The sequence below is a fragment of the Saccostrea cucullata genome, unplaced genomic scaffold, assembly GCF_032062105.1.
Source record: "Saccostrea cucullata isolate Sc308-1 unplaced genomic scaffold, CSIRO_AGI_Scuc_v1 ctg1523, whole genome shotgun sequence".
Classification (NCBI taxonomy): Eukaryota; Metazoa; Mollusca; class Bivalvia; order Ostreida; family Ostreidae; genus Saccostrea; species Saccostrea cuccullata.
In genome coordinates, this window is record NW_026925049.1 from 60,886 (window position 1) to 84,331 (window position 23,446).

At 35.1% G+C, this 23,446-nt stretch overlaps 2 protein-coding genes and 1 non-coding gene across 3 annotated transcripts in view; 2 read left to right on the top strand and 1 right to left on the bottom strand.

Moving 5' to 3' along the window:
• The window catches only part of LOC134267912 (midasin-like), a gene marked incomplete at its 3' end in the record, with an annotated part of 76,308 nt that extends 60,881 nt beyond the window's left edge, over window positions 1-15,427 (bottom strand). The window contains exons 1-19 of the mRNA XM_062750118.1: window positions 15,391-15,427; window positions 14,276-14,341; window positions 11,837-12,042; window positions 11,461-11,527; window positions 11,224-11,351; window positions 10,721-10,936; window positions 10,250-10,433; window positions 9,792-9,998; window positions 4,402-4,637; window positions 3,739-4,017; window positions 3,248-3,425; window positions 2,893-3,008; window positions 2,415-2,563; window positions 2,033-2,093; window positions 1,609-1,723; window positions 1,255-1,339; window positions 842-954; window positions 510-646; window positions 199-303 (exon numbers count right to left, since the gene is read on the bottom strand). Of these exons, the coding sequence (XP_062606102.1) occupies window positions 199-303; window positions 510-646; window positions 842-954; window positions 1,255-1,339; window positions 1,609-1,723; window positions 2,033-2,093; window positions 2,415-2,563; window positions 2,893-3,008; window positions 3,248-3,425; window positions 3,739-4,017; window positions 4,402-4,637; window positions 9,792-9,998; window positions 10,250-10,433; window positions 10,721-10,936; window positions 11,224-11,351; window positions 11,461-11,527; window positions 11,837-12,042; window positions 14,276-14,338 (2,645 nt within the window). The remainder of the gene's footprint in view (window positions 1-198; window positions 304-509; window positions 647-841; window positions 955-1,254; window positions 1,340-1,608; window positions 1,724-2,032; window positions 2,094-2,414; window positions 2,564-2,892; window positions 3,009-3,247; window positions 3,426-3,738; window positions 4,018-4,401; window positions 4,638-9,791; window positions 9,999-10,249; window positions 10,434-10,720; window positions 10,937-11,223; window positions 11,352-11,460; window positions 11,528-11,836; window positions 12,043-14,275; window positions 14,342-15,390) is intronic.
• A 348-nt stretch (window positions 15,428-15,775) lies between these two features.
• On the top strand, window positions 15,776-15,847 carry Trnac-gca (transfer RNA cysteine (anticodon GCA)). Its single transcript has one exon. It is a non-coding gene; the product is annotated as a tRNA-Cys (tRNA).
• Window positions 15,848-18,374: 2,527 nt separating this feature from the next.
• On the top strand, window positions 18,375-22,449 carry LOC134267913 (uncharacterized). Its single transcript, XM_062750119.1, has 4 exons — window positions 18,375-18,398; window positions 21,108-21,176; window positions 22,066-22,291; window positions 22,442-22,449. The coding sequence occupies exons 1-4, from the start codon at window positions 18,396-18,398 to the stop codon at window positions 22,447-22,449; spliced, it is 306 nt and encodes a 101-aa protein (XP_062606103.1). The 5' UTR covers window positions 18,375-18,395.
• The last annotated feature ends 997 nt before the right edge of the window (window positions 22,450-23,446 follow it).

Here is a 23,446-nt window from a genome sequence, read left to right on the forward strand (position 1 = left end):
TGAATGCATTAACATTTACATATAGTTTATTACAAACTTGTGTTTAGTAAGATAAGTAAAATTCTGTAAACTTGTTATATAAATATATTCAATGTTTTGTAGTTGGACATGGAATTTATTTCAAGAGCAGGAAGGTTTTTTTTAAAATATTTTCATTATTAATTACAAAACAAAATATGTTCAAATCAGCTGACAGACCTGTTTCTGACACCTATAGGTAGATCCTTCTTCCCCACATCTGTAGCCGGGTTCATGCAGGCAAAAATCCTAAAGCTCTCATGTCTCTGTATCGGGGAGATGTCACTACAAGTCAGGAAAATTAAAGTTCATATTCATGCAATACTTTAAGATTTCTCATTTTGAAGAATAAATATGTGACACTGTGTATTTTACCCCATCTTCTTTAATGAAATTGAGACTAGGACTCTTTGTCAACTGGAACTTCCTTTATAAAATGAGTTCTAATGCATGAGACATAAATTGTGAAATAAGCTCTTGAGTCCACTCACCCTCTCTCTGTGAGTACAATCGAGCCTTTTGTACTCTCCAGTAATCCACTCAAACACTCCAGAGTTTCTGCTGCTGCTAAGTTAATCTCGTCCAATAACACCCAGTCTCCCTGTCTTAGAGCTTTAACAAGTGTACCCTACAAAACATAGCAAGTCATGTATAGTACATAGGTACCAACCAATACATTTATTACACTTCTATATTAAACTTTCAACATACACTGTTTATATACATGATGATGTCTAATTATGGTTTGCAGGAAAAGACCCATTAATACTTATCGATTTAATACAAAGTTACAGAAGCTCGTACAATAAGTCACAAGACTCACCTCTATGAATGAGAAGGTCAGGGCATTCTCTGACCTCTTGACCTGTAGTTTTAACTGCATAATTCTGAATTTTAGATTCTTCCACTTGGTGTGCAGCTCAGCATCAAGTTTACCTGAAAATGAAGTAAGAATCTTTAAAGAATAACATAATATTTTGAGTGGAGTTGGCACAAAAAAATATTATATTCATCCACATGGTTAAACAAACTTCAGTGCTTTAGCCACAATTCCCAGTCATACTATTGGTAGTTATACTTTTACATATAATTCTTTTATATTACCGGTACTGACTGTACACTTCTAAAGAAATTAATCAATAAGCTACCAGTAATTCATATTTGGAAATACAATGTATCTGTGTTGCCTCCTTTTAAGGCATATCTTACAAGTAGTATGTATACATAAGAACTGACCTGCTTTGCCTCGTTTTAAGGCAGGCTCTACAGTGTGTTCCATCAGGGTAAATAAATTGGCCCAGTTACTTCGGGAGAAATTCTCCTGTAAGAGAAAAAGAGTTTAAAACATCTAATATGAAATTTCTTTCTTCTTTAAGAACATTTGTAAATTAGATTTGTTGAATTTAGAAATTTTTAATATGATCTTAAATATACATAAGACATGCCAAATTTTGAAATAAATTTCTTCACTTTCTTCAGATCAGCACGATTTTTCTTGTGGCTGTTCAGAAAAATCTATGGATTTTCCGAGAAGAAAATGTACGTTATATTTATTGTATACGTTTAAAGCCTATTACAGAGAAGTCTGACCTGTATGTGACTGAGGAATTTTGCGTTTTCTGAGGCCGAGAATGTGGAACAGAACAAAGACTCAAACTCTTCCTTCACCGGCTTCACGATTATCTTCAGGTCCATCGGCTTAAACCTACAAACAGTCAAGACATTCCTCAGGCTCCAAATCAAAGCTTGTGTGGAGTACACGAGAGATGTCCTTCTCTTATCACAATCCAAAATTTATCATTTCTTACAATTATTTAATACATATTCTTTAAATATTTTATATTGTGTTCCTGGTTAGATTCTGTTGTTAAGTTACGTGATTCATTGCACTGTGGAGAAAATATTCAATATAATTTCTGTGCGCAAATAAACTTTATTATCCATATTTCAGTAATCTGTGTAACATTGTGACCTACTTTCGTATTTCAGTAATCTGTGTAATAATGTGACTTACCCTCCCAGAAGATCTGAGCTGTCACTCTGCTGGTTCATGTTGATCACACGCAGCTTATGACCTGAGGACAGATGAATGTAGTCAATTAAACATTATCCATTTACTTTAAAATGTACTTGATATTTCTTGACTTTATGTACACAAGGAACAAACTTATTTCTTCATGAAATAGAATTTTTGACTTTCTTCAATCTGACGAGGATTTGAGGCCAAAAATTTTTCAAAAGTTCCGAACTTCTTACTTAAGTTCCCACCGTGATTTATAACTAAGAGTTAAAATCTTTAATAATTCTCTATTTTCCTTTTAAAGACAGACATAACAGAATCCAGTAAGAACAATTAACGTTATTATCTAACTGAGCTGCCATTATTGATTTATTACCTAATTGAGCAGCCAGGTACTGGACACTGGATGTTTTACCCGTCCCTGTTTCCCCGACTAATAAGACGGGCTCGTTTTCCTTGACTGCCATGGCAACCCTCTCCAGCAATGCTGAGGCTTGTCGGGTAAAGGAAAATGTTGTCCTCGGCCTGAAGTGGAATCAACAAATAATATACTTAGAACATCATTTAGTATTAGGAAACTGATTTATTTGAGGGAAACTTTTCTAAAAGAAATGCGAAAAATTAAAATTTGCTTAACCTTATCTAGACTTATAGAAAAACCAACTGATTCAAAAACTTTATTTTTGTACAGAAGAAGAAAACATTTACACATACAGGTATATAAACTATAACTGTTATAATACAAGTTAAACCTTTTTCAAAATAACTTTTTATTAAATAAATACCCACCTACCCACCCACCCCCCCCCTACCACCAGCACCACCAACAACAACAAGTGATACTGAATACAGACCTGACAAGATTAAGTGAGGGGTCCAGCACTCGTCTGTCCAGAATCACCCTGCCTACTGTAAACTTCTCCACTGTGATCTCGGTGCTCGGTTTATACTTAGTGCAAAAGTACTCAGCCTACAATGTTCAAATCTGTGCTTGATCTTTCTTAACTCCAGAACAGAACATAAAATTTACTTTTCCATAATTTAACAGTAATCTAACATAGATACATACAGACACATAAACAAAACGTCTTCTATTATAATTTAGCTGGACAGCTGACTACCTTGTCTGGGGTGATGTTAAGTTTGACCCCGATCACCTGAGCTTGGTAAACTTGTCACTTGGGGTGGGGGATACAAGCGGTGACTTACCCTGTCTGGGGTGATGTTTAGTTTGGCCCCGATGGCCTGAGCCACCAGGACTCGTCTCTGGGGGTGGGGGATACACGCGGTGAAGCAGTCCAGGGCCTCCTGTAGTACCAGTCCAGCCGTGGAGGTCTGCTGGATCTGAAAATCCAGGGCTATCCGACGACACCAGTTCACCAGATCCCTGTCAGAGCATACACACAATCAGATTTTCAGTTTCACAAAACTTTGAACATGAGTTAATTTGCCCAAGACAGCTTCACCGCCTGTTTTAAGAAAATTTTGGCAAATTCAGAATATCAAATGCAGGGAAATGCTAGTTAGACACTGTACATGAATATACAAATAAGCACTTGTTTTGAATGCTTTGTATTCTTTTTAAAGAAAGGTATCTTAGGACCTCACATTCATAACACAGTCATAATAATAAACAGTTAACATAAAACTAGTTATAAAACATAATGCATGTACACATACACAGAAAACCCTCTAAGTACCTGGTAGAGATAAGACGCCCTTCGTTGGACAGGAACTTCCCCACTGTTGACGTCACTTCCTCTTCCTCTCCCGTGATCTCGTGTTTCCCTGCTGACAGCAGGAAGTAGATGTCCAACAGACGATCTGTTACTGTGGATAACTGTGGGAACATGGTGTTGATGACCTCACGGAGCTCGACCTTTGACAGCGGCTGAATGTTGACCTTTGTCCACATCTTCTCCAGCAACACCGAACTACTGCTCTGTTGTCTGTACCAGCCACTGCAACCTCCCAGCAACCTGCAACACATTGTCATTTTAATTATAAAGAAAGATACTGTATTTGTTACAAAATTCTGCAATGCATTTGACTTTATGTGAATTTGGATTTGTTTGCATGTTGGAAATTTTTGTGTATTTAGTAAAGTGTCACAAAATTGCATAAACAGTATAAAAAAAAAACATATTTTAAGAACAACAAACAAACACATCTTGTAAAGTCTTTATCTTTCACGAAATAAGTATCACACACACAGTTTATTAACATATGGATAGCAAAAATTTTACCCATAAACATTATCCACAAAGACTTTTGGATATTACATTTATATGCAGCCATTTACAAGCTTTCCTCAAGTTTACATTTCAGGATACTTGATTTATAAGCTTTCATGATAGATATACCTCTGTGTGGCAAACATTCTGAAGTCTGGGTGAGCCTGGACATTGTCCCCGTGCCCCGGTACTGACAGCACCCCCCGCTCCAGGAGGGGGAGCAGGATCGACACCACGTCCATCGGGGCGTAATCTACGTCCTCCAGAAGAATCCAGTGTCCCTCTGTCACCGCCCGCGTCAGAATCCCTGCCCGCCAAACAAACTCCCCAGGGATGTCCGTACAGTGGTAAGTTCCCAACAGAGCCTACAGAAATAAATCAACATCAATTTATATTCCATCAAATTTAGCAAAATCTATCAGTTCATTTTACAATTTATACTTTTCTCCATTATTTGAATTCATAATCCATTTTTTTTTTCAACCATGAAATGATTTCAGCCTATTAAAGTCTCATAAACTACGCAGTTAATGAAATGAGAAGACAATTTTTTGAACAATAACTAACATATATGAACTTGTACTGACACATGAATATTGTTTATATTCATTGATAAAAGGAAACCATGATCAATACACATGAATGTTTGACCTATTTTTCTGTTAGATTCTACAGAATATGGGAGTTTCTCCCACAATAACACTGACTTACTATCAGTCTGGTCTACAATAACACTAACCTTACTATCGGTCTGGTCTACAATAACACTGACTTACTATCGGTCTGGTCTACAATAACACTGACTTACTATCAGTCTGGTCTACAATAACACTAACCTTGCTATCGGTCTGGTCTACAATAACACTGACTTACTATCGGTCTGGTCTACAATAACACTAACCTTACTATCGGTCTGGTCTACAATAACACTGACTTACTATCGGTCTGGTCTACAATAACACTAACCTTACTATCGGTCTGGTCTACAATAACACTAACCTTACTATCGGTCTGGTCTACAATAACACTAACCTTACTATCGGTCTGGTCTACAATAACACTGACTTACTATCGGTCTGGTCTACAATAACACTGACTTACTATCGGTCTGGTCTACAATAACACTGACTTACTATCGGTCTGGTCTACAATAACACTGACTTACTATCGGTCTGGTCTACAATAACACTAACCTTGCTATCGGTCTGGTCTACAATAACACTAACCTTGCTATCGGCCTGGTCTACAATAACACTAACCTTGCTATCAGTCTGGTCTACAATAACACTAACCTTGCTATCAGTCTGGTCTACAATAACACTGACTTACTATCAGTCTGGTCTACAATAACACTAACCTTACTATCGGTCTGGTCTACAATAACACTGACTTACTATCAGTCTGGTCTACAATAACACTGACTTACTATCGGTCTGGTCTACAATAACACTGACTTACTATCGGTCTGGTCTACAATAACACTAACCTTGCTATCGGTCTGGTCTACAATAACACTAACCTTGCTATCGGTCTGGTCTACAATAACACTAACCTTGCTATCGGTCTGGTCTACAATAACACTAACCTTACTATCAGTCTGGTCTACAATAACACTAACCTTGCTATCGGTCTGGTCTACAATAACACTAACCTTACTATCAGTCTGGTCTACAATAACACTGACTTACTATCAGTCTGGTCTACAAATAACACTGACTTACTATCAGTCTGGTCTACAAATAACACTAACCTTGCTATCGGTCTGGTCTACAATAACACTAACCTTACTATCGGTCTGGTCTACAATAACACTAACCTTGCTATCGGTCTGGTCTACAATAACACTGACTTACTATCGGTCTGGTCTACAATAACACTGACTTACTATCGGTCTGGTCTACAATAACACTAACCTTGCTATCGGTCTGGTCTACAATAACACTAACCTTGCTATCGGTCTGGTCTACAATAACACTGACTTACTATTAGTCTGGTCTACAATAACACTAACCTTGCTATCGGTCTGGTCTACAATAACACTAACCTTGCTATCGGTCTGGTCTACAATAACACTGACTTACTATAAGTCTGGACTACAATAACACTAACCTTCCTATCGGTCTGGTCTACAATAACACTAACCTTGCTATCAGTCTGGTCTACAATAACACTACCTTGCTACCTTGCTATATTAGTCTGATCTACAATAACACTAACCTTGCTATCAGTATGGTCTACAAAACACTAACCTTACTATCGGTCTGGTCTACAAAAACACTAACCTTACTATCGGTCTGGTCTACAAAAACACTAACCTTACTATCGGTCTGGTCTACAATAACACTAACCTATAGTCTGGTCTACAATAACACTACCTTACTATCGGTCTGGTCTACAATAACACTAACCTTGCTATCGGTCTGGTCTACAATAACACTGACTTACTATCGGTCTGGTCTACAATAACACTAACCTTGCTATCGGTCTGGTCTACAATAACACTAACCTTACTATCGGTCTGGTCTACAATAACACTAACCTTACTATCGGTCTGGTCTACAATAACACTGACTTACTATCGGCCTGGTCTACAATAACACTAACCTTACTATCGGTCTGGTCTACAATAACACTGACTTACTATCGGTCTGGTCTACAATAACACTAACCTTACTATCGGTCTGGTCTACAATAACACTAACCTTACTATCGGTCTGGTCTACAATAACACTGACTTACTATCGGTCTGGTCTACAATAACACTAACCTTACTATCGGTCTGGTCTACAATAACACTAACCTTGCTATCGGTCTGGTCTACAATAACACTAACCTTGCTTACTATCGGTCTGGTCTACAATAACACTAACCTTACTATCGGTCTGGTCTACAATAACACTAACCTTGCTATCGGTCTGGTCTACAATAACACTAACCTTACTATCGGTCTGGTCTACAATAACACTGACTTACTATCGGTCTGGTCTACAATAACACTAACCTTACTATCGGTCTGGTCTACAATAACACTAACCTTGCTATGTCTGGTCTACAATAACACTAACCTTACTATCGGTCTGGTCTACAATAACACTAACCTTACTATCGGTCTGGTCTACAATAACACTAACCTTACTATCGGTCTGGTCTACAATAACACTAACCTTACTATCGGTCTGGTCTACAATAACACTAACTTACTATCGGTCTGGTCTACAATAACACTAACCTTACTATCGGCCTGGTCTACACTAACACTAACCTTACTATCGGTCTGGTCTACAATAACACTAACCTTGCTATCGGTCTGGTCTACAATAACACTAACCTTGCTATCGGTATGGTCTACAATCTACAATAACACTAACCTTGCTATCGGTCTGGTCTACAATAACACTAACCTTGCTATCGGTCTGGTCTACAATAACACTAACCTTGCTATCGGTCTGGTCTACAATAACACTAACCTTACTATTAGTCTGGTCTACAATAACACTAACCTTGCTATCGGTCTGGTCTACAATAACACTAACCTTGCTATCAGTCTGGTCTACAATAACACTAACCTTACTATCAGTCTGGTCTACAATAACACTAACCTTACTATCAGTCTGGTCTACAAATAACAATAACCTTGAAATCGGTCTGTTCTACAATAACACTAACCTTGCTATCGGTCTGGTCTACTAACTATCGGTCTGGTCTACAATAACACTAACCTTGCTATATCGGTCTGGTCTACAATAACACTAACCTTACTATCGGTCTGGTCTACAATAACACTAACCTTACTTACTATAACACTAACCTTACTATCGGTCTGGTCTGGTCTACAATAACACTAACCTTACTATCGGTCTGGTCTACAATAACACTAACCTTACTATCAGTCTGGTCTACAATAACACTAACCTTGCTATCGGTCTGGTCTACAATAACACTAACCTTACTATCGGTCTGGTCTACAATAACACTAACCTTACTATCGGTCTGGTCTACAATAACACTGACTTACTATCGGTCTGGTCTACAATAACACTGACTTACTATCGGTCTGGTCTACAATAACACTAACCTTACTATCGGTCTGGTCTACAATAACACTAACCTTACTATCGGTCTGGTCTACAATAACACTAACCTTACTATCAGTCTGGTCTACAATAACACTAACCTTACTATCAGTCTGGTCTACAAATAACACTGACTTACTATCAGTCTGGTCTACAAATAACACTAACCTTGCTATCGGTCTGGTCTACAATAACACTAACCTTGCTATCGGTCTGGTCTACAATAACACTAACCTTACTATCAGTCTGGTCTACAATAACACTAACCTTACTATCAGTCTGGTCTACAATAACACTAACCTTGCTATCAGTCTGGTCTACAATAACACTAACCTTGCTATCAGTCTGGCTATCTATCGGTCTGGTCTACAATAACACTAACCTTACTATCGGTCTGGTCTACAAAAACACTAACCTTACTATCGGTCTGGTCTACAATAACACTAACCTTGCTATCGGTCTGATCTACAATAACACTAACCTTGCTATCAGTATGGTCTACAAAACACTAACCTTACTATCGGTCTGGTCTACAAAAACACTAACCTTACTATCGGTCTGGTCTACAATAACACTAACCTTACTATCGGTCTGGTCTACAATAACACTAACCTTGCTATCGGTCTGGTCTACAATAACACTAACCTTGCTATCTGTCTGGTCTACAATATCTCGATGATTTCTTTCTTTCTGTTCTACTATAACACTAACCTTGCTATCGGTCTGGTCTACAATAACACTAACCTTGCTATCGGTCTGGTCTACAATAACACTAACCTTGCTATCAGTCTGGTCTACAATAACACTAACCTTGCTATCGGTCTGGTCTACAATAACACTAACCTTGCTATCGGTCTGGTCTACAATAACACTAACCTTGCTATCGGTCTGGTCTACAATAACACTAACCTTGCTATCAGTCTGGTCTACAATAACACTAACCTTGCTATCGGTCTGGTCTACAATAACACTAACCTTGCTATCAGTCTGGTCTACAATAACACTAACCTTGCTATCGGTCTGGTCTACAATAACACTAACCTTGCTATCTTGGCTATCGGTCTGGTCTACAATAACACTAACCTTGCTATCAGTCTGGTCTACAATAACACTAACCTTGCTATCGGTCTGGTCTACAATAACACTAACCTTGCTATCAGTCTGGTCTACAATAACACTAACCTTGCTATCAGTCTGGTCTACAATAACACTAACCTTGCTATCGGTCTGGTCTACAATAACACTAACCTTGCTATCGGTCTGGTCTACAATAACACTAACCTTGCTATCGGTCTGGTCTACAATAACACTAACCTTGCTATCAGTCTGGTCTACAATAACACTAACCTTGCTATCAGTCTGGTCTACAATAACACTAACCTTGCTATCAGTCTGGTCTACAATAACACTAACCTTGCTATCAGTCTGGTCTACAATAACACTAACCTTGCTATCAGTCTGGTCTCCCAGCTGGATCTTCATAAACTCCGGGGCCCCCACCCTCCCCACCTTCTGAGCCAGGTACTGAACCAGACTGGTTTTCCCGCAGCCCACCGGTCCTTGTAGTAGAACCGGATTACCAGACGCTACAGCAAGAGTCAAACTCCGCAGATTGGCCGTCATTGAGGAGACGGGAACCAGTTTACAGGGATCCTACAAGCATAAAGGAAGAAAAATTCTATTACTAAGGCTTAAATTTACCAAGGACCTTACTTAAAGTCCTGCATTTATTATTGAAAATAAATTGTTTTGGTGGGAGGATGAATCTTTGTTTTTCTTAAAGTTGATTTTTTTAATAGCGAGATTTAATATCATTAATAATTTGAAAATCAAACTATATCTTAGTAGTCAGAATGAAGAAAAATACAACAAACTCAATGAGATATTTCAATTCAAACCCTAACCTCAGTTTCAGTATTTCTAACTCGAGGAAGTAGAAGTCCGGCCACGCTGACAACGTCTTTGTGAAGCAGATCTTCCCTGGAGTCCAGATCCTCCATTGCTGATGTCACTTCCTGTGAAGACAGGGTACCAATTCTTGTTGTTATGTTTCCCTTCTGGGGACAGGAAACAGCAGGGGTATAGATTCTACAAACAGCCAGTACATGCATAAAATCAAAGTGAAAATTTTGTTCTCTTACATATTACTAAAACATTCTGAAAACTTTTTTTTTAATTATTTGTTAACTTTAAGAAAAATTTTTTAACATACACCAGTTTATTTATCAAACTTAACTATCCCTTCATTGTAAAACACTAAACAGCTGCTATCAAACAATAAATATGCTTTAAACCCATCTTTATTACATTCAACTTCAAGCATCAAATTGAATTGTATCAAAATCAAACATTTTAATCCTCAGAATTCTGCACACCTAGCTATCTCCGAGTCAAGGTCAGTATTCTCCATGGTTACGACCCCCAGCTGCCCCCCTCCCCGGTCCTTCCTGCTGTGTTTCTTCTTCTTCCTGTGGGACTCCCCACTCTCTATCTGTGCCTTGGTTGCCCTTGACAACAGAATTAACTGTAGCAGGTCCTTCTTCTGTTTCCCTGACAACCGCACGGCTTCCCCAAGGGCACCAAGAATATTCCTACATCATATCATTACACTTCAGTTAGTTTGAAACTATATTTTTGTTAGACAAGCACAATGCTTTTTTCCTAAACATGTAAAAATTACTGCAATATTTAACTTTGACTCTTTGCAGCATTTCATTGAAAAATATATTTTTAAAACAGCAAGATGCTGGATTAAAACATATTCTTTTCAATTTTTCAACCTTGAAACTCATTATGCTTATCAATGGAAAACTGGTGCAGAGATAAATTTGCAAAAAAGCTATAAATCTTTTATAATAAATTCTTCAGTACTATTCACCATAGTGCCTCCGTTCCTAGCTTTCCTTTTTCTTGTTTCATAAACTCCAACAGAGAATGTAGGTCAAAGGGAATGCTGGGAAGTCTTCTTGTCAAGGTCAAGGTTGCTTTAGATAGGTCAAGAACAAACTGTAAAAGAATTTGGCAATTTGAAAATGTTGAAAAAGCTGTTTTTTGAGTTTAAGTTAGTAACACTACTTTTTTCAATTTGATAACCAGCACTTTAAATCAAACATACCTGGGTTTCAAAATGATCATGTAGATGAAAGAAACTGTCACATGACCTCACAAAACTGTCCACAAACCTGCCACATAAAATGACACATGAACTATATATTTACTTGGATTCCTAGTATTAACATTATGGGATAGACAGTAATGGTTGCCACATTGTCTGTAGAAAGTAAACTCTAAGTATTTGGCAAGTAAAAAATATATAAAATATGATTGTTCAATGACAATAAAGCAAATAATACACATATCATTGTCCCAAATTCTATTTTGAGGTATTGATATAAAAATAATAATTTGAAAATTGTGCTGAATGAAAAGCATTGTGATCCAGTTGAACATTTTTTCTTATAATTACTTGTATGTGAAAACGAATCCCATACCCTAATATATACGGACACATCTCCAGAATCCTGGCCAGGGCCACACAGTACACCTGCTGTTTATCTTTCTGCGACGTCTCGTTCTGTATCTCACCGATGACATCTCGAGCTCGATATACCAGATCCAGGACATTCCTTCTGCAGCTGTTACATATCTTCTCCACGTGTTGTGAGTCTGTCAGTAATTTTCCCAGCTTCTGTAGGGCCTAGAAGATTGATGACAATCAGACATAGTGTTTGTTTACTTAGTACTATGCTAATTTATCATTCACTTCAGAAATATATTGCATAGCTTCGATTTCAAATTCTTGTCTTAACTTTAACATGTTAGATACATGTATAATTAAATATTATTTTACATAAATTTGCAAATGTTTTCCCTTATATAACACTATTTTAACAAGGCGTTTTTACATCTCCGTAAAACAAGTTGGTCATGTGACCATAAATTGATTGTTCAGTAATAATCGATCTACGTAATTTGATAGTGACGTCATTAGCGATTGACATTATAAAAACATTCAATTTATACCGTTGAGTTTTGAAGAAAAAACGTTATGGGTTTTAAACTTCAGTTTAGTACGTTAGTATTTATAATAAATAAGTCACAAATATAAATATAAGTAATAAGCATGATAAGGTATCATTTTTTTTAGTTTTATCGGGATGTAAAACAGGTTGGCACATGAGATTTGATCAGGTGACCAATCCATTTTACATCCCAATAAAACTCAAAAAATGATACCTTATTTCCTAATTAAATCATAAAATTTAAATCACACCTCTGTCAACATGGTCAAACAAAATTGAGTTTAAATCTCATGATTTTCTGAAAAGTAAAAAGTAAACATAAAGTCAAAAGTAAATGAAAGCTGAAAAAGTTCTATGGAAATGCGTTTGTATTTCTATAAGAAGAGCTACCGAGAGAGCCCAGAACGCTTGTCTGTCAAGCGTTAGGTTACAAAAAGTATGATACTTTCATAAAACTACAAGTTGTCTTTATGCTAGATTTTATACACATATCATCAATATTGTCAACTAGTAGCTGCAGTGTTTTCCTTTTATGTCAAAGTAAAGGGCTAGAGATCAGTTGTAAAAGTCTAGGGTATGAGGTTTATAAACAAAATCTCTGTGGACCTTAAAACAGATTGTTATTTCAAAGCGGCATTTTTGTCAATTGAAGTGGTCAATTTGGCCGGTTGCCGGTTCTTAGGGAAAACACTGAGCTGTTTTCAGTTTATGGTCTTAAGGCCCGTTCTGACACGTACTTTATAAAAAAATATTTCCATTTTTTAATTTTTTTTTCTCTGTGATAACTGTTTGAAAGTTGTGGGAATTTATTTCTTGATAAACAGTCAGGGGCATAACTTAAACAAGTTATTTTCAAAAATAACTCATATGAGCTATTTTACATTATTTCACATACACAATTTTTTTTTAAAAAAATAACTGAAATAAGTTATTTTTATGTCCTACTTGGACATTGATTTCTTGGAAATTTCATGTTTCCTGCCAATTTGCATTGCATTTTGGGATTCCATTATGTAATACTAGATGGAGTTCACCGACTCCAATGGAGAATTGGTGAGGAGGTGGAGATAAACAGCATTTTACTCCTTATTTTGTGGTTTTATCCACATGGTGTATATGTCCAATTTAAATCATTAAATAAAAAAACTTCTCCCCACTTTTCCCAAGACTTTGAACACTTTTTCTGCATTGATCAAGGTATATATTTAGTCATACATTTGTTTTTGTCTTGGTGCACGAGCAAAATCCTTTGGTGCACGGGGTGTGAAGTTAGGGAGGAATAACACAAAATAACTTAAATAAGTTATTTATTTATTGAAGCTATTTTGGAAAAATAACGTGTTTGAGTTATTAAGGTTGGGAAAAAGTAGGTCATAGCAAAGAGATGTAACTCAATGAGACAAAATAATAACTCATTTGAGTTATTTTTGAAAATAACTTGTTTAAGTTATGCCCCTGACAGATAATTCTGCCAGAATATAAATAAGGCAGGTCGAGAGGTCAGCAGCTAAGGAGGCCTAATTCGCATGCAAATCTCGTGCGCATCTGTCTCTGTGTCTGACGCTAAGGAGGCCAAATATGCATGTAAATCTCGTGCAGCTGCCTTTGTGTTTGACGTAAGTTTGCGAGGGCTATTGAAATTGGCATGGAAGATTTCATGTAATTTAAATCTATTAGTCTACATTTTTAATGTCTAAGTCTACAATTTTATTTCACAATGAAATGGAAATATAAGGAATCACTGCCTAGTTTGGAGAGTATGCCAAGGACATCAACAATAGTGGGAAACATGGGATAATTTTAGCATAACGGCCTTCGTCAGTTATGCAAATTATCCCAGGTTTCCAACTATTGTTGATGCCTTGGCATATTCTCAAAACTAGACAGTGATTCCTTAAGAAATTCTACCGTGTTTGTGTCCTTGTTTTGATCTGCTGTTGGTAATTCCTTTAGTCTACTAAATTTCTTCATTATCTGAAAGTACAAAATATTTCTTGTGATGAAAGTGGAAGTAAATTGAAACAAGAGAATAAACATTTTTTATTCTACTATATTAAAATCAACATCAACTATCACATGTTAACATTAAACCTGCAAAATTGAGTTAATTCGTTCATATCTGCAAGACTGCATACCGGTACTTTACTTTTAATTATCAGATCAAACCCAAAGATTATTTCCATACCGACGTCCCAAAGTAGCTATTTTTTTCTCACTTTTTGTATCATCTGCATTTTGCAGGTTGGGACCAACACCCAAATGGGATATAATAGTCCGTTTGGGATATTATATCCCAAATGGGCTATAAATTTATAGTGCAAAAATTGAAAAAAATTATTTTGGCAATATATTTCATAAATCCGCATCAGAACACATAGAAAGGAATAACTTTTGGTTGACAAGTTTCTCTTCAACCCTACAGTTTGTAAGATTGATCCCCAAGAAGTTAAGGAACTTCCGAGGGATCAATCTCCTAAACAATGGGCATACAGGAAAATTTGTCAACCAAAAGTTATTCCTTTTTAAGTGTCCTAATGCGGATTTATGATATTATATTGTCAAAATAAAAATTCTTAATTTTTGCTCTGTAAATTAATAGCCCATTTGGGATATTATATCCCAAATGGGCTATTATATCCCATTTGGGCGATTGGTTCCAACCTGTTTTGTGGCCAAATGACCAAACGGCACAACATAGTGAAAACCATGTATTTTGATAGTCACGCTAATGATGAATAAGACGAAATTTGGCCAAAAAATGATTACTTCATGATTCCACAATTTTACATTGGTTTCTCTGCAAAATTGATAAAAAACGAAGTAATCAATTTTTGGCCAAATTTTTGTCATATCCATCCTATGACTCGTATGAGGACGACTGTGTCGCCTGTTTAATAGTAGTTAGAATAATCTAACTGTGTCTCGGTACAGGCCCTCAAACCGGGTCCGTAGGACAATATCATTTTAACGATAGAACATTCTATCTAGTTTAATAGCTGTTGATCCAAACCATGCAAACATACCCTAAATGTATCATCGATGTTTTTTTAAACTATGTAGTTTATCTGATCTTTCTATAAGTCTGCACAGCACACTAAAACATATTCCAGATTCACATGTTTATGTCAATATTCCCTGAGGTTTTTCCCACGTGTGTATTGCAAGAATATAAATGCCGGAACCGGAACGTTATGTGTTTTATTCCGGATACAATAAATGAATTCGGTGATGTGTTCTCTTCTCTTTTGATTTCTTAAGGGCACCTGTCCTATCTGTCGTACAATTTTAACAAAAATGTTAAACCATCAATTGACAGAAATCACCCAAACAGTAACATTTATGATTGTTGACATAGTCAAAATAATGCTAAAATTTTTTATATTTTTTTTAAACCTGAATTCAGCACGAGGGGATATAGCTCAGTGGTAGAGCATTCGACTGCAGATCGAGAGGTCCCCGGTTCGGACCCGGGTGTCCCCTAATTTTTATTTTTATTTTTTTTTTTCATTTTCTCTCCATCTGATTCAGCATGTTACAGTGTATCTGTGTAGAGATCAAAAACGATATCAGAATATCATACCCACACCTAGCCACTATCCCTCTAAGTCATGACACAGGTGCTTGGGGATCCGCATGTGCCTTCCTATGATGAAAATTGATACCCCAAGGGTTCTTTGACTTTTATTGAAAAAAAAAATTCCCTCACATATTCATTATACAGTTTCATAAGGTATAACTACTAAAAAAAAACTAAATAGTCTTTTATAAAAAATAAATACATAAATACTCTCTATATAATGTTACAAAGATCGAGCTAGAGAACGACTGCGTTTTTTTTTTTTTTTTTTTTTTTTTTTTTTTTAATAGCAGGGATCTATATACGTTACTTACTATCATACTAGAAGATATTCCTGTAATACCAGGCACGTAGCATCGTTTTCGAAAGTGGGGGGGGGGGGGGCAACCAGAGAAAAATTTTGTTTACTTACCTGAAAAAGTTGACTAGCAAAAAAAAAAAAAAAAAAAAAAAAAAACGGAAAATTAAAAGTTGCCAAACTCAAAAATCCTACTTCGTGGTGGTGGTGGTGGTGGTGGTGGGGGGGGGGGGGGAGGGGGGTAATGGCCAACTTTTTCAAAGCCAAGTGACTTTCACTTCCAATTTTTTCCCTACCTTTCCTTCGTATCACTATACTACGGTTAAAAGTGGGGGGGGGGGCAACCATCCTCCCAATGAACAATTACTATAGTAAAGGTAATGTTTAATGTTGGGGAAAAAAGTGGGGGGGGGGGGCAGGCCCCCCCCCCCCCCCCCCCCCCCCCCTGTTGCTACGTCCCTGAATAAAATAATTGTGGATATGTCATGGGAAGTTGTTACCGTCCCCATGGATCTGTGAGTCATGACTGTTTGTTTTTTTCCTCGGGGAGGTTCCATACGGTTACATGTACTGCATGATGACTTTAAACTAATACTATGCATGATTTCTCAAGAATAAGTGAAATTCTAATTATTGTTGAACATATATAGGCCTATAATTATATATGTAATGACAAATTTGTCACGTTTTAATATAATTAATTTGGCTTATAATTCAAAACTTTAAAATATATTTTCCTTTTAAACTTTTATTATTTCATCAAAGTGTTTAACAATAAAACAAACCATGCAACATATGAATAGATATTAAACATAATGGTCTTGGATAAGGACAGCACTGACAGGTTATCAAAATATCATTCAATGTTTACTAAAAGGGCCTCTACTTGAACAAAGTTGAAAACCCATTATGAAAGAATACATGATTTGATTTGAACATATTTCATTATATACATGTACATAAACGGATTAGGCAGCAGGCATAGCATATATATAAACCCTCTCCATAGGTTTTGTTTGTTTTGAACGTAGTTTATTGATATCAATCAAAAGGATTGGAAACAAGTTCTAAATGACTTAGTGAATTCCTCTCCTTATATAATACAATATGTTGACCATTCAAAAAGAAAAAAAAATAATACAATCGATACATAATAAATAGATACAATATAATGTAATACATCATTTAGAGAATCTACATTTTTCGTCAATAAATTTATGAACAGCAGCAGAATTACTGGTATTTATCTGTAAAGGCAAATTAACATCACCACATAATAATACATTATAATATCAATAGAAACCAAATCAAGCATGAACAAATGATTAAAAATAGTATTTCTATAGCATTGGAATAATTTGTGCATGCAAAAAAGAAATGATACACATCTTTATTTTTTCCACATAAACATAATGGACTACTTACAATATTTTGTTTATATAGATCATGGTTTATAGTATACAGTAATGTCTTAACTTGGTATGAATGATATTTGTGTATCGTTTGCCAAAAGAAAAGTATGGTGGTGGAATATCAATTTTTGTTGTCAAGTTTTTTCTAAATGTTTTGACTGAAACGGCTTCTCTCGTATCTGTTTTTAATAAATTCCATTGTTTTGCAGCGTCAGGTACGAATGAGTTTCTAAATAGTTCTAATCTACACCTAGGAACAACGAAATCTTGTTTGTTACGGGTATTATATGTGATACATGTTCACGCTTATTGGGGACAATATCTTTCAAATATTCCGGTGCTCGTCCCGTGCGAATTTTGTACAAAGTAGTCATTTTAGCAATATATCGTCTGTTTTTTGAAGTTTCCCATCCAGTTTCAGAATAAAGTGCATCTCTAGACATAAGTAAAGGTTAATTACATATAGGCGTCGGAAGCAAATTGGAAGTCGGGGGGGGGGGGGCAAGGTATATATATTTAATGAATAGGGGGGGGGGGGGGCTAAAGAATACTTAGTGCCAGGTTTGGGTCAAAGTGACCGAATGTAGATGAAATTGTTTAAATTTTCATTCGTTGTCTTATGAATAACGTAATATACATGTGTAACCACAAACCCCACTGGACCACTGGATCCGCCTTTGGATACCACAGAACCAGGAAGGTGATTGCGCAGAATTGCCCACTATTTTGTGTTTTATAACCATGGTACGTATAAACATTCTAGAACTAAGGCAATCGTATTATGCATAAACTAGCTATCAAAATAATTCGTAAAGTACATGCATATTTTTTTTTGTACAATAATGTAAATAACAATAATACATATTCCTTATAGGTTTAAATTTTGAAAACATTTTTACTTTCGTTTTTAATATGTGTACGAAAATTGCAAGGTTAAAAATGCATGTTTAGATAAATATTTTTATTATAGATTATATCTATGCATGTAACCGTATTTCATTTCAATAGTTTTGCCTTTAATAGGGTGAAATTAAAAAAAAAAGGAGAAGAAAAAGAACTTTCGTTTTCTATATATACTTTTTTACAGTGTGCATTTGTTGTATTATTTTTTTTTTTATTTTTAATGCAGTATTCTATTTTGATTCAAAACAAAATCTATACTTCTTTATTAGTCATAGAAGCATGAAAACCCGATAAGTCGTCCATCTTCCTTAAAAAAGAGGGAAAAAAACTATATAGTGTATAGTATTTACATATAAACGAAAAGTAAGACTTGTAACATTAATCATGATTAACAGAAAAATGCTATGTTAAAAATATTTGACATAACACCTATTCTCACATAATCCGTCCACATGCAGCCTGACTTTTATGAAAAAAAAATTTAAGTCATTATTTTTGGGGAAAGTCGGTGTTTTTAAGCAAACAAAACATTGGAGAATTATTTTTTTTTTTAAATCAGAACTCAACCATGCATGATAACAAAAATACTCAATAAGTTATATAGGTAGGGTATTTTCCTTTGTAAATTTACGTTATTGTCTGAGGTCGATTTGACTCCCTCTAAAAGTCTTTTTATTGCCAAAATGAATATTAAATTTTATCTGGGTTTTTTAAAACTATGTCTGTACTAAAAAAATATATCAACAATTTTGTTTTTGTACTAGTGTTTTTCTCTTATATAATTTGTAATTAACAAATGCTGTTTGCTTTAATCTTAATTTTAAACTGGAATAATTCTGTTCTTTTTCGCTAAAAAAAATTTTAAACTGAATTTCTGTGCGACTTAATTTTATGGTTTTGAATCCTGAAGAGAAAAGGATTTTAAAATTTACTTTGGTAAGAAACTGTGAAAATTCTACATCATTTCTCCTAAAGAAATATATTGATAACCTAAATTACAATTTCATTGCTATTCAAACCAAAAATTAATATTTTCTCGAATTTTTTTTCCATCCATCTAAATGACATACAGTATTTTCATACACCCATTAAATACCACAAATACTGATTATTGTTCATCTTTTTGAGAGATTCACAGTTAGATATAATGATAACGTAAGATCTGCTGTAAAATTTATTTGTTCTTTTATTTTTCTAGTTAAGTCTATCCCTATATATTTTATCTTCTTTTACTCCCTATATGTTTTTTTTTTCTTCTTTTGACTTTACCATCTCTGTTGAACGAAGTTTATGAAATATAATTGCAGAGAAACCATTCATCAGATTTTTTATTGTTCAAATCTTGACTTCTGAGTGGTAGATTAGGACTGCTTGGGCAGTCAGAACTTTACGTATAGGACATATGAATTTTTAATTAAAAAAAAAACTCTGATGAAAAACAGGAAGGGCTACCTGTGAGCTTTATTAGTAGACAATTATTGTTTTCTTTGTCATATAGATTTTTGGAAAATGCTAAAAAAGAATCTTTCACACAAGAGGGTTGTCCCAAATTTCTATACAGGCGTTGTTTTGTAGGATCCCGATGTCATATATTAATGAAACTCTTTACATAGATTAAGCTACCACTAACTAAAAAAATATGGACAAATGTGGAGTATCTACACAATTTAACCCTATTTAAATCATACAGTTCATTGGCTGGTGTAGAAGCTGGAACAGTTCCAAAAAGGTTGCGACTAAAATCGATACTGTTACAGCATTATAATTATACTAGTATTTAAAATCCAGGACATATACTCTGTGACGTTTTATATATACTGGTTGAAATCCGATATTTTGAAAAATTGCGGTTTCGTTAACGTTGGCACAGACGGCGCGCTAAACTGTGATCAAGTGTTTTGATCCTCTGTCTCATACATGCATATACTTCGTTATTTTTTTGATTAATTAAAGAATTTCTTAATTTGGAAATTGCATCATGTTGTAAATTTTTAATTTATATTGGGAGGGTTGGGGGTGGGGTGTAAATGCAAAATGTACAACATGATAAAATTTACTACCCCTTGTAAATTCAATATTTACAACATAATAATTGGAATATTTTCTCCAAAAATTTGGACATTTGTATTTTTTGACGTTGTAAATTGCCCCGGGTGTTAGAGAACGATGTCATTTCAAATGTTATCACTCAAATTGTTTTGATGTAAACATGATAAAACTTCGTAATATATCTGCACGTTTTATCCACCCAAGTTTTATAAAGCCAAATTAATTTCTTTTAAAAATATGAACTCAGTCTACTAAATTTTAGGACGACCCTCGTACTTATAGCAAATTTTGATAAAATTATTTTCAAACCAAAATATCATTAAAACCTTTAATATTGAATTTTTATTCCTGTTTCTGAATTTGTTCTTTTTTGAGGTCCAAATTTTTATGAACTCGTGATTTACGAAACTAAATTCTTATAATCGAGAAAATATTAAGAAAACTTTCGCTTAGATATATATTTTATTACTCCTTATTCCTTTCTCTTCCCTCTTTTTTCAGTTGTCTTCTAGATGTTACCGACACCGCTTTATCCACTTATTTGCTGTTGTTCTTTACTTTTTTCAAGTGGTATGTATACCTTTTTTATGTCAATCAAAAGTAACATTACTAGCCAGGTATAAACACCTCATATTCCATCCCTCATCTCAAGTACACGTACGCACCCGTTCCACCCCTCCCCCTTTACACACCCACCCATCCACACACCCACCCACCCACTCATCGACTCACAACATCACACATCCAAACTTTGGATTTAATCTTTTTAGGATACTTATCTCAATCAATAAGTACTTGAAGGGATATGAAAATTTCTGTCATGTTTTCAATCATCTTTCAGGCACACTTTTTACGAAGTACAATGCAGATAAGTTAACAGGATAACCCCCCCCCCACACACACACACACAAACACACCCTCCCACACACAAATGAATAAAATCTAAAATCTTAAAACACAAGCGGTTATATATATGGACTTGTATCAAAATCTCAAAGATGAAAAATGTATAACAAGTTAAAAAAAAGTATAGGTCATGCTGCAAAGTCAATATCACTACAGGAAAAAATAATGGTAAGGAAGGTACAAAATGGATTGCATACTTACAGGAAATGCTTAAGTAGAATAGACAACGATCAATAACTTGAACATGTAATGGATAGTTCTTTTAATATGTCATTTTGATGCATCCAAGTGAACTTATAATAAAAGACACTTCAGAGTGCTTTATATTTGGATAGTTTACATAGAAAAAGTAAATTAAAGACATTTATGTAGATTTCTCAAAGGACCTTTTGATTTTAAATTTCGGTTTTCCGAAAGGAGCCTATTATCATCACTCAAGTGTAATCCTTTAAATTGATTTATTCATTACCAGTATGCTAATGAATGCATTAGCTATTGATTGTAGTGTTCTTCATAATTCTTTTCATGTTTTTTTTTCTGTTTTTATCTACAGATGCCATCTCTACAAGACAGCTGCATACCATCGATTTCGACCGTGCATAACGTTAGCCACTGCCCTACATCCAAACAAGAATGGGATGTAGCAGCTACAAATAAAAATTGTCAAAATTCCGTCAAACAGAACTGTTCCGTCCCCGAGTTATTTAAATACCACTGCCTGCTTAGAAGTGATGAAAGTACCTTAGTAGAAGTATGTGCACCAGAATGGAAACTAAACGGTAATAAATCCCGCATTAATTCGGATAATCAATTCAATCAATATCATTCCCCTTTGCTGGTTCTGTTTTATGACCTAACAATAAATAAATTGGTGATATGTTGTTTTTACTCTATGATGATTGAACTTATTTGGTGAATATTGGCACTAGCTGGTTAGACAAATGGACGAGCTTATAAACTTAAAGTAATTTAATTCCCTGACCCATATATTAGATATAAATGACTTTCCTTAGATAAGGCAAAATGAATGAGACATTTTCAACATTGATATATAAAGTAAAACAATATCATTTAGTTGTTGAAATAAGCTTCATTTCTTATAATTTGATTTCAGTGTAGACAATGAAACAATTTTTTTCAGTTTTCCTCCGGAAAAAAAGCTTCAAATTTAGCACATCTTAAAAATGAAATAAAAAAAGTGAAGCGTTTTTGACCTATAACTCATTGTGGCGTAGGCAAGTTACATGCCTTGTGTATGTTATACAAAATAGATTAAGGGGGATGTACAAGCCATATTGGATCTAGTCTGGTGTAAACTAAGAAACACCAAGAATGCGCTAAATACTCTACTAAACTAGCTCAAATTTACTCAAAGTGCTAATGCACTAATTACCTACTGTTAGAGGCCAAAATTAGTAAATAATTAAGTTTATTTTGTCTTAATTAGAAGAAAATTAATCATGTTAGAACTGCGCAGCTACAGCATTCATGAGATGAAAAATGCATTGAAAATGGAGTTAGTTTGATTCATTGATAACATGGCTACAACCATTTGTTTCGTTTTTTTCTTGTCATTATCCATAATTCTTGAAAATTTGATTTTTCATATGGGAGTCTTCCTGAGGCCATGTGTTTATTTCGTCCGCCATTCCTCTGTCACACAGAGTTCGAATAACAATGATTTTAGAATAAATGCGACCATAATAACATCAAGACAAGAAATTACTAAGTAATAATCATTAGGTTATATTACTAACTACTTTTATTTGTTGCATCGCATCGTCTGATTAATGAGAAAACGCGATTTTAACCTCACTCCAGCAAATCGGGAAAAACTGTTCTGTTTACAACTCGAAATTCCTCGTTAATATTATTCCACTAAAGCACATGGTTGGCATGTGCATATATCTGCTGTGGATAGATCCGTTTATTAC

Excerpts from the sequence above, each read along its gene's own strand:
- LOC134267913 (XM_062750119.1), top strand. Across the intron at positions 21,177-22,065 it reads TTCTTTACTTTTTTCAAGTG|ATGCCATCTCTACAAGACAG; the intron begins GTATGTATACCT and ends TTTTATCTACAG.